Genomic DNA, 11734 nt, shown 5'->3' with positions numbered 1-11734 from the left:
TCACAATCAGATATTCGTGACGTCATGGATAAAAACAATCAAATAAATAAATAAATAAAAAACATGTTTTAAACAATGGCCTCGTTTTAAACATTTGTTTCATATTGAGTTTTGTTTTAAATGCAGCGGTATACCTACAATAGCATTTTATTTTGTTGTGCCGTGTATGCTGACATCCAATTTGTCAAACGTTAGATGCATATATTCAGTTGTATTCGGTGAGAGATTTAATGAATTATCGTGATTGCTATCATACCTCATTGCTTGGAACTAAGTCGATAAAGTAGCACTTCTCACTCGTTTAAGAAAATATATTAAGAGTAGTCGGTTTGGCAAGACGATATCGACACGCTGAAAGTCGCTGATATTTTCAGACTTCATGTGCACCACCTTAAATACCATCCCAAGTTAACCATACTAGCAATTCTGGTGCTCATCGGTGTTCACGGTGACCAACAACAACAAAAACAACAGCAACATCAACAACAACAACAACAGCAACAACAACAACAACAATAACAACAACAACAACATGTAACGAGTTAAAAAGTATATTACAGTGTTTCAGTGCTGTAGGGTATCTAGGCTCCGCCTCGCCCTCTTATCCGCGTAAATGGTGTCTTAAAACGATCTGGAGATAGGTTCTGCTTCAAGTCGCCATTGTGCAAAAGATCATTGTAGTCGAAAACACAATGAATACCACAAACAGCCGCGAGGGACTACTGCAATGTCAAAACAATATATAGGGATGGAAGGAAAACGCATGCTTTTTTTATAATAGTGCCAGCTGTTTGTCCCTTCGTCTTCTGCACATAATGAACTCCGCGGCAACAGCGAGCTCATAAATAGAAGTTAGGAATAAAAGAGGGGGGTCAACCGGAAAGAATCAACAATCACGAATAATCATCATGCTATCACGAATGTTCAACGGATGTAAACTTAAATTTGTCGTCGATACTCTCACTCCAAACAAATGACGTGGTATCAACAAACAGAAAGCAATATTGATAGAAACGCCACACATTGTGAAATATTGACTTATGGTATATGGAATGAGTTTCGCGCGCGCTTGTGCAAATGCATACTTCATACGGGCGTTGTACGTGGGCGAAAATCATCTAAGAAATGAGAACTTACCGTTTGCGCAACGGCGAATTCCTTCGGCGCAATTCAGACATTTGCCGACATGGCTCATGTGACACAACTATAGGGTTGGGCAACATCGAATCGATTATTTTAGTAGAGTTCATTATGACGCCATAACAGTAGGAATGATGTGGAGAAATTCAAATGAATATCTTTTATGCGACCACGAAGAATATAATACCAGTTCTACGTCACAATAAATTACGGATAATCTGGCATTTTTTCGAACGTGCATATTTCATTGCCTTTTGTGACAATGATGTGTGCTGATCACGATTTCACGAATATGTTGTTTCGTTTCCATTAACATGCGTAGCGTAGTAATACATGTTTCGTGCCCAATCGAGGCTTCAACAAAATTGAAAATACTATCGAAACTATGATTCACGTTGATACATTGCCTATTAGTTGCACGGAGCGCATAATTTAAGTCATCTCGCACTACTAGGTCCGAATCATTAGAATTGATACTCGATCCAGATTCGAGAATTCGAATCATTGCGCCCAGTCCTATAGCCATAACCGCAATCGATAGGTTCAAATTTGAATGTTCGAATGAGTTGCGCCCATTTGTATCACGAATAAAATAAAAATTGAGTTTTAACACTCCTCCCCGTGTAAAACTAGTTTTGGAGTCATCAAATGTGTTTGTTTGTTTATACTTTATTTTGTCCTGAAATTTAACCTGGAGTAAAGCCAAATTTCACGGAAATTCCCACTTCCATACGCAACTCATGTAATACAAGAAATGTTGGAGTGTTGATGAGCTTTAGAGAGCAATAGTAACTTTGACCGTTTAGTGCTGGTTATCCATAACCCACGCGCTTTGTTAATCAATTTGTCGTTCTGGGCTTCGGGAACGATATTTCGTCAGTGATTCAAATTAGTCTAAATTAGGGATATAAGGGATTCGATTAATATATTATTTGGCGCATCTTTAAGTTATCACGATTATTCATTTAGTTAGATTTTAAGTTAAGCCTAGAGGTGTTGTTAACTGTTGTTAATGAATTTGCAACCGTTACCTTGAAATTGACGTGAAATTTCAATAGCAAAATTGTGATCTTATGTTCTGTAATTATTTAATTTACACTTGGCCCTGTCTCGGGGGAGGCTCGGATAAGACCCATAGAAAGTGAGGTAGTGATCTGCGTCGAATTAGCGAGCTACTCGAAAAGTCTAAGTTGCCACAACCAAGTCTCTGATCGAGCAAAAATAGAACATTGTCGTTGGAACTAGGTAACGACCAATCGTGCGTTATACAAAGTGCTTTTGTTTCCTCATATCTTGCGATTTTCATTGTTTTTGTTTCATCTGGATACATCGGAGACAGCACTGGGCCATTAGCTATTCGTTTGCCTACTTCCTATTTTAATTCGAGCAGCTGTCGCGGTTATAATAATTTTATTTTGTTGCAATATGAGATTTGTACGAAAAGGCATCACATGATAAGAGCACCTTTGGGCGATATTTCATAGAACAGCCATAAATTTTCAATTTTCCAACAATCGTTTCTCACTCGCTCCTATTTTAAAACAATAGGGCACGGAGTGTTTCGTTCGGGTATTAGAATAGTCCTCAGATTGCCTGTCTTTCGCCAGCCCTTCGTGTGAAGTGATGGCAGCGGGAATCAACGTCCATTTCTAAAAATGTGGCCTAGAACTCGAGCAAGCCTATATTTTGCAATGTATACATAGTTTTAACCATGAGGTATAATTTCACGGTTTACTTAAATTCAGTTGCACCTCTGCCACGGTATCGACAATCAACCAAATCGAGCTCCTTTGTTTGCTTGTGGCGTATCATCAGCAAATATTAATTGAACCCACCGCAGCTGTCTCCGATTTCATCTTTACTGTAAATGTGACAGTATCATATTTTTTATGATTGCTATCTTCTTTCCTTTTGGCGCTTTCTCTTTCGCTGTGGGCGTCCTTCCTCAGGGTTTTCTCTTGGCATTTGTGGAAAGATTCCAGGCACAAGTGTCGTATACAATCACGGCATTAGCTTTGTCTGTATAGGTTTGGTGAACTGTGCGTAGAGCTTCACCAATAAATGATATCTGGATTCTGTATATTGAATGTAGATCTACTGGATTTCGAATTACCATTTTCGATGTTACTCGAAATCCACAAAATTTTCAACACATTATTATTAATGCAATGGCCGCCTCCAACCAGACAACATAGTTTGGGAACCGTTGGTGTACCGTCGGTAAAATGCGTATGGGGCCACATGCAGCTCGAGATATTTTGAATCTTTATCATGGTCACAAATATGAACCAGCAACATCGCACTATACTTAAAATCTTTGCCTAGAACTCCTCTGCTTCGTTTACAATTTCGAAAAAAGCAGATCGCTAAACTCAAGGTTATCACATTAACTCGACTTCCGAATCACCCGCTTTTTACGATACTTCTGTGGTGTTGACCAAAGAATATTTCCCATTTCCACTCACGAAATACCCGTCGCGCCGTATATTTCGTTGATTGCCTTGCCAACGCTGGCGCTCGCTGTTCCGGAGGAGAGTTTTTAATTACATTTTAATTATTTTCTATTATACACGAGTAGGCTTCGAAATATACCATTTTATCGTACCCAATTTTAAGGATCTCGTGTTACTACATCTTCAAAATATCGAAATGGGGTATTGCATGGTTATATTTTATTGATCACGCCTCAAATTCAGGTTTGGTTATTATAAATCTAACTCGTGTTTCTCGGGAGATACACCCCCGGACTTTCCGAGAAGTCCCACAACTCCAGAAAGCAGGCTTGTCCCAGTTGCAGCCCATCCGAAAGCAAAGCTGTATCCCCACGAGATGGTTCCGAAATTATCCTTGCCAAACACAACGTCCCGATAAAATGGGGTGGACAGCGCTAATCCCGTGAAAACAGACATCGCGGTCGCCAGAAAAAATCCTAAAATCACGGTAATGTTAACCCGCAGTGTTAGAAAAATTCATTTCAATGTAGCTGAATATTAATTTCAAGGCAGTTTTTCTTACCGGCGACGAGACCCATAATTCCACCAAATTTCGCCAGTCGTCTTTCGCGGATGAAATTGCCAGTAAACGAATTCACCATTATGCCGACCACGAGGAAGCCCAGGCTAGCGCACATGCAGCAGCTACACACAGAGGCTTGGGTGGAGGTTATGTCTGCAAAACAGCACGTATACTTGGATAAAATGTTGAGCACGATCTCTAGCCATAATATCATCACAATAGTGGCACATAAATAAGGGCGATTATCATCTGCTTGCTCCGCCATTTCATGGATATATAAAACTCCGGATGGGCTGAATTCAGTTGGGCCTTTTCCTTGCACACATTTACCCGCAATTTACCCTAAAATCTTTTACGTTTTGCTAGTTAGCAGTACAGGTAGGGTTACATTTAAAACAAACAGGTTCTTATTGTGTGTTTTATTCTAGCCATGATGTCACCAATCTTTAATTCTGACGTCACATGGGATGGCCATAGACAATTGAAAATATAGGGTAAATGTGCATCCTTCGGCGACAAGGGTTAAAAGCACTGTCATAAACGGACCAACAATAACTTTAACCGGGACCACATCGCTATGCAGCATTTTTACGGTCGGCGGTCATCATCATCACAACACCTAATCCGTACCATAAATCTATGTCTACTCACTACTTGCTAACTGTAGAACCGACGACGATTTAGAGCAGTGGTTCTCAAACTAGGGGCGTGAAAGCACCAGAAGGGGGCCGGAAGTTGCAGTCAGCTGAAATTTTTTTACGAGCTCCGTGCGAAATACCTCCAATTCATAGTTATTGCTCTGTGTATAGTCCAAATACCATATTTCAGAATACTGTCATCAACAGTCATAACATTCCATACCATCAAACTATCCGTTAGGATTGCTAGCACTCCGGTTGCATTTTGTGATACGACGATAAGAGGGGGGCGAAATATTACACCATCATAAAAGGGGCGTGTCTGATTTAGAAAATCTCCTTCGATTCCAAATTTGAATTTTGTCACTGGGCAGTGGGCACATTATTTTTCTATGCGAATCGCGTTTATATCGCGAAGCTGCGGGCATGGGATTATTCGGTGCCGATCATTTCAGCTATGATGATTTAGCTCCTTTTGACCAAGCGGTACCCTGAACAATCTTTACTAAAAAAGACGAATTATTCCAACTGTTAAATGATAAACGAACAGCTTCTTGTAGGTACAGAACTTCAATATACAATTAAATAGTATATTCAATTATAGATGATAAATTTGTGTAACCCGAAACCTAAATTCGCAGCACCGAAAAAGTTCCAAGCGCTTCTCTAGATCATCGACCCTATCAAATGCCTGTGCCCATCAACGTTTACACAGACGTTCCATATTCAATCCGTTTCGCACAATTGACATGCGCTGAATAATGGATTCCTGACGTTTTACGCGCTACATCGCTGATTTTTACAATATTCCCAATATTCCCAATGCCCGGGTACGTCATTCAAACACAAACACTGTACTCACACAGACCATTTCCGTACTTCGTGGTACCGTTAAAATTGTTCAGTTGTGGTTCGCAGTAAAACAGACCGCATGCAATCGACGACTCCGAATAATCGGGCGTAACTCCGGCTGCAGTTGGCAGGATGGTAACGTAAACCCATCCTGGAGTTGACAACGAAACGAGCACGCAAATCAGCGCAATTCCTAATCCGCCCGCACTTCCAAATTGAATCAAGCCCATAACCCTTATCCTAAAACGAAATATAGCTCTGCTTCTTATGTGATGTATTACCGTTAATAACGGGTTGTATGGGCTTATTCTGCACGCAATATGGTGGGTTAAATTATTGTAAAAAATATCATGTAACTTCAAAGCAATAACAGTTAGCGTAATAAGGCACAGTTGTACAGTAGGCGAATGCACGTCGTCTTAATCACAAGAACGGGTATAAGACGGTGCTTAATGTGGTAGTAGTGCGATTTGTCTCCACTGTTAGTTGATCCCGTAATACCTTCTAGCAGTTTATTTTGTGCGTATGCCAGTGTTGGGATCAAGTCACTACCTTCGAGTCCCAAGTCATCTCGAGTCATTGCACATTTTTACTCGAAACAAGTCGATTTTTAAGGTGACTCGAGTCAAGCCAAGTCCCTCGATTTTAGAGGTAACTCGAAACAAGTCGAGTCAAGTCAAGTCAAGTCACGAGTCAAATCACAATTCAAGTCGAGTTGTCTTTTTGAAGTACGCGGTGTGAGTTCTTGCATTCGTCATTGATTTTAAATCGACGACCGATTATAGAATATATAGACTTACAAAAAGGCGTTGTAAAGCTCGCGCATGCTTATAATTTTTATACTGCGTAAGGAACGGTACACCCACCCTCTATAATTATCCGCCAAAATAGAGCATAGAATATGAAATCTCAGATAGTTGAAACGATGTGATAAGATGCTCTACCCAATTATATATCCATGGGATACAATTTATGCCTGAGCCAATGGTTGACTAGTAATATAAACTATATTCGAAATCAATTTGAATTATACAGGAGGTTTGGTTAAGTTGAGAACCGGGCACCAATGACCAATCGATAGAACATTGATGGATACTCTGCTATTAATTCCCTACTACTTGACGACAACCAACGCAGTAAGCTCCAATCACGTCGTTTGTGGTCAACTTATTTGTGATAGAACAAGGGAGGTTCAGCAAAACGCGACATCATTGAATGAATGAAATTGGTCGCTCTCATAGATCACGCCAGCGTATCGAGAATTATCCGAACATATGAATGATGCAGCGATTTTTATCGACACAAATTACTTGATGACTTGGAATTGACTCGTAAATTTTCCTCAGAGTCACGAGTAAATCTGCATTTTTGAAACTCGAGTCAAGTGAAGTCAAGTACTATTTGCAAAGTGACTCGAGTCACGTCAAGTCATACGAAAAAGGTGACTCCATTCAAGTAATGACTCGAGTCATCCCAACACCGGCGTAGGCTCCATACACAATTCCAGATTTCCGCAGCCCAAGGTTGCAAATCTACAATTGCTGTTTGAATTGCTAAACAATACACTCAAATACAACGTCTTCGTATAAATCTATACTTCAACTTGCAATCGGGGAACGACAAGCGGTTGGAATCAGCAATATCAAACGGTACAATAAGCGTTTGGCATCTATATATCGGTAAACTTTAATTGTCATAGTTACAATACTTTTACTCGTATGGAAACGTGATTGTGTTGTTATGTTACAGGAAGCGTTTTCATGGTGATTCCGAACTTAATGGGAAAATAGAACGTGTTTGACGTTTTATAAAATCAATATAATAACCCGATTGAAGTGCCCCCTGTAGTCTAATAGATTGTAGAAGTTAAGACCAACACTTCAAATTGTTGTCATGGATCATATTATACGGCTTCTTTTTCAGTTCTTGTATGTTCTTCAATAATTTCAATCGGCAACTGAGCATAATTTATTACAATAAATCATGATCCTGCCATACCGTTGACAAATCACGCGACTTCATTTGACAACTATGGCAAGAATAATGGTTAGGGTAAATTTTACAAAACAAACACTGTTCGAATAGATCCAGTGCGAGTACATTTAGTCGTACTCGATACGTATTTAACAGTCGGCCAATCTATACCTATACCCATTTTCAGTTGTTCCGTTGCGGTTTTTATCTTAAATCCGCATGCATTGCCGTGATTTGCAGATGCGGTCAGTAACGAGGAGTGAGTGGGTCTAAGTCCACAAGAAAGGTATACTCAAGTAGAATGAGACGAAACTTAAGCACCATTATACTCGGTATGATAAAGTTCAGTATCCTTTCTTTGGTATCATGGCAACTTTGCATTCTCGCCCATTCTCACTTTTCAGTCAATCCATCTTTTGTGTCTCTGCTGCCGACTTTGGAGCTGGCCTAACTCTTCCTTTGGGCTTTTAAGACACTGTGTTTACAGCGGGATCGGTGATGAGAAGGTCACATATATGTTTAGCAGGTAATCAGACTATCCGAGACGACTACATTAGAAATCGCAGTATCTATCTTCGTCACAGACAAAAATGACTTCCATTTCGACTTGAATATGTTTTTGGCAAAACTATACCCCTTTATCTCGAAATTCTTCCCGAAATACCTGTAGATTACTATCGCAGTAGTATAACCTGGTATAGTTCTAGATATTGCAGGCCTTGCCGCTTGGTTTCTTCAAGTTTGCCGCCTAGTGCTAGTACAATATAGAGGCGAATAGAATAATATTGTGGGCACATTGTTTGCATGTTGTGACTGCTACCTTCTGCTGACGTTACCATTCATAGTTGGTAAATTACTAGTGACAGTAGGGTTCTGGTTTAAATCAGTTTTTTTCTTTGAATTTTGATTCTATTGATTAATTTGGTTTTTTCAAATTTTCTGTCGAGATGCGTGAATGTGGTTTATGGTTGGAAAATCCTGTGCATTTTATATAAACCGGAGATAGAATTTCGTCACCGGCGCCAGTATAGTTCAGCTATTTGACAGACAGACGACAAAAGAGCAAAGGGCGTTAGTCAATCAATATGCGAGTGTTTTGCTGTGGATGGTTAGTTGTCCGCGACTTCCTGCTGCTATTTCCGAGGCACTCGTGGGATACCGAAAACGATGCGCAGTCCGGGGTCTCTATCGAAATATTCCCTCATCTCTGATGCCCAGAGGTGGTCAGCAACGAAGTACTTCTACTTTTTTGAAGTACTCAAGTAGTTTTCCTCTACTTCTGGTACTTACTCAAGTAGATCTTATTTTCTCTACTTATACTTCTACTTCGTACTATTTTGTGATCTACTTACTTACTTTTCGCCATTTTCAGTTTGTCAAGTAGAAGTAGTTTAATCCCCAAATACGAAAGATTGCCGATGGATTTTCGGGGCTGTTTTCATGGCATACCTACATTTAATATTCATAAAAGTCAAGTAAAGCCCAGAAATATGTTTTCACGAAATCAGTGAATATAATTTAGGTACCGGATTGCTTGGTTCCGCTCACATCGCATTATCGCCCATATCAAATATTTCATCACAGTAAAAATGGCCCTACATAACGTTTGAAACTACCATTTCGCAATCTAGCAATTAAATATCATTTCGTATTTTAGCAGCCCATGACGTGTCCAGCTAATCTGGAAAATCCGGCTTTTTTAACGTTACACCTGCTTTAGTAGATCATGGACAAAAGACATGAAATAGATTTTCCGGTTTTTAGAAGTGATATATTCAATTTGTATTTCATTTTCAATTCCAAAGTAACATACTTCGAGTTCTAATTACTCTCAGTTCTTTTGTCTGCAGAACATACATATTGAAGGATCAAAGCAAGTGTAGTAATGCATCTATTTTTCGAAAATAAAGCTACTCTAAATATAACTTTTACGATCCACAATATTTGTTAATAACGTATACTAATCGCGCAAAGTGATGAAACCGTATCCGATACAACTTCTACGTATTGCTATTCGCCTAAACTTGGGGCCTTATAATATGGGGTAGGGCACCATGCCATGATATTCTCTAAAACAGTGTCTTCTAGTAAACATAGGGTTAGTATCGCATTTTCACATCAATACTATAATTTGCATCCCATGATGCGCAAGCATAGGCGCCGACTTTTATTTTTTTACGAGGTGGCGAAGTGTTGTGACGTCATAATCGTTCCTTATCGATCACGTCATCGTTGCACTAAAACACACTTTACAGTACTACATGCCGCTGGTGTACGACTGTACGTGCAGCGTTAAACCATTCGCGCGTTTTAATATCGGCCGTGCAGCCTGCACTCGTTCATATCAAACCATGCAGACGAGTTATTAAATGGAATTTTAAAACGCACCAGCCTGCCAAGTAACATGCGACAACTCTCGAATATTTCAAGCAGACAATAATGATGATTACAAACGCGAAATCGCGCAGCCAATCAGTAATTGTCTCTTGTGGTTTCTTGCTTCGCGTTGACCAACTCGCACCGCGGCAATTATTTGTAGATTAAAGAGCGATTTGGGCGGCATTGGTGCATTTCCCGATTTACGTTCGCGAAGCGTTTCGGGAATACATCGGTCAATTCGTAAATTCAATTTGCATGCATTGAATTACGTGTTGACGGCCGCACAAATTTCCTTCTACGGCCGCGGGTTGCCCACCTCTCGGCTAGAATTAATTCCACTTCCGGGCGCATGCCGCGATCTTATCAATAGAAATCCAGCAATCAAGCTTACCGGAATGCATAAGGTTCACTGTTTAAACGAATCGAATAAAATCAGAATTTGTGCCCCCCAGAATCTTGTGATGCATCAATATTTGACAATGGCTTGGCATGGCTTACTGCACGGTAATAAATAACGAAAGGAACACTGAAAATGACATTGTGCGACAATTTCGGAGTACCAATGTATCAAGTATCAAGCAGGCAAGAAATATAGATGATGGCTAACGAGAAAGTGTGTATTATAATTAGTATCGCCACGAACGGGTTTTGAGTCTGACACCGTATTGAGTAGCTTTCTCCGCGACAACGGTTTTCTCATTATATCTGTATGTAAGCTGTATTGCTGTATTTTCCGAATAATGTTACTGGCAAAGCCTTGTTAGAGAAACGAATCTGCGCAGAAATGAATTCCAATTCGCAGGCACACAACAACACATCCTCCAATTTCGCGCTCCGATTACCAAGACCATCAAGAAGCTAGCTAACTCACGAATGGTTTTGTAAACGAATATGGGCGTTGGGCGCACATAATTTAGATTTCAGGAAAGCAGAACGTCTATTTGGGCGCCTGGTCGGGAGAGGAAATCTAGGATGGTGCTTCTCGGCACACGCCAGGCGCGTAGCCAGTCTAAAAATTAGGGGGATTTGGAATTTATTTTCAAATTTACCAATATAGCATCAATTCAATCCGGGTAAGTACATGCATAAACGGCGATCATATAATCTCTTCGTATTGACAACTTTAGGCGTATGATAAGCTTGCCAAAGAGTCGGCGAGTGCTGTCAATTAGTGAGTCCCTGATCGCTGGTGAACAATTAAATACGCGCGGTCGCGCGCGTATTACGCAGTCTCGGTGACAGTTTTCGCAAATCAAAATGTCCGAACTTGATGGCACCGATTTCAAACCTTTGTCGTCTTTCAGAACTCAAGCCATGATACACATCTTCTGATCGTTACGTTAAATTATTAACGGGAATCAATTACGCACGTTAAAGTCTATTAGCAGCGATTTGATGTTACTCAGTTTCGCGATGTCGCTTTTAAATCAATATGACATTGAACGATCACCAATTAACGTAAACTCGACCGCATTGTCTCCAAACCATCGAGATATAGGAGCCAAAGCATGCTATGCCCGAGACGCGATAGTTAAGCCAGCAATGATACCTTTCACACAAGACCTATTACAGATGCTATTGTGTAGGCCAGCGATGATATCGTGCACACCAGGCCGAAGCCGCCAATGCAGATGCGATTGCGCAGGCAAGCGATGATATAGTGTGAACTGGGCCTATTGCAGAAGCGATTGCTCAAGCCTGCGGACACGATAAATCAGGCTTGCGAGCAGCGACGA

General features: G+C 40.3%; 1 protein-coding gene across 1 annotated transcript; it reads right to left on the bottom strand.

Moving 5' to 3' along the window:
• Window positions 1-3795: 3795 nt before the first annotated feature.
• LOC145456825 (uncharacterized) lies at window positions 3796-5961 on the bottom strand. The gene is made up of 3 exons (XM_080334947.1): window positions 5656-5961; window positions 4156-4308; window positions 3796-4069 (listed from the first exon to the last, which is right to left on the bottom strand). The coding sequence occupies exons 1-3, from the start codon at window positions 5873-5875 to the stop codon at window positions 3846-3848; spliced, it is 597 nt and encodes a 198-aa protein (XP_080191073.1). The 5' UTR covers window positions 5876-5961; the 3' UTR covers window positions 3796-3845.
• Window positions 5962-11734: the final 5773 nt, after the last annotated feature.

Source organism: Botryllus schlosseri, chromosome 15, assembly GCF_051294905.1.
Source record: "Botryllus schlosseri isolate E-star chromosome 15, Bs_hap1, whole genome shotgun sequence".
Taxonomy (NCBI): Eukaryota; Metazoa; Chordata; class Ascidiacea; order Stolidobranchia; family Styelidae; genus Botryllus; species Botryllus schlosseri.
The sequence above is the reverse complement of the archived record's forward strand: the minus strand, read 5'-3'. Positions and strand labels throughout refer to the sequence as shown.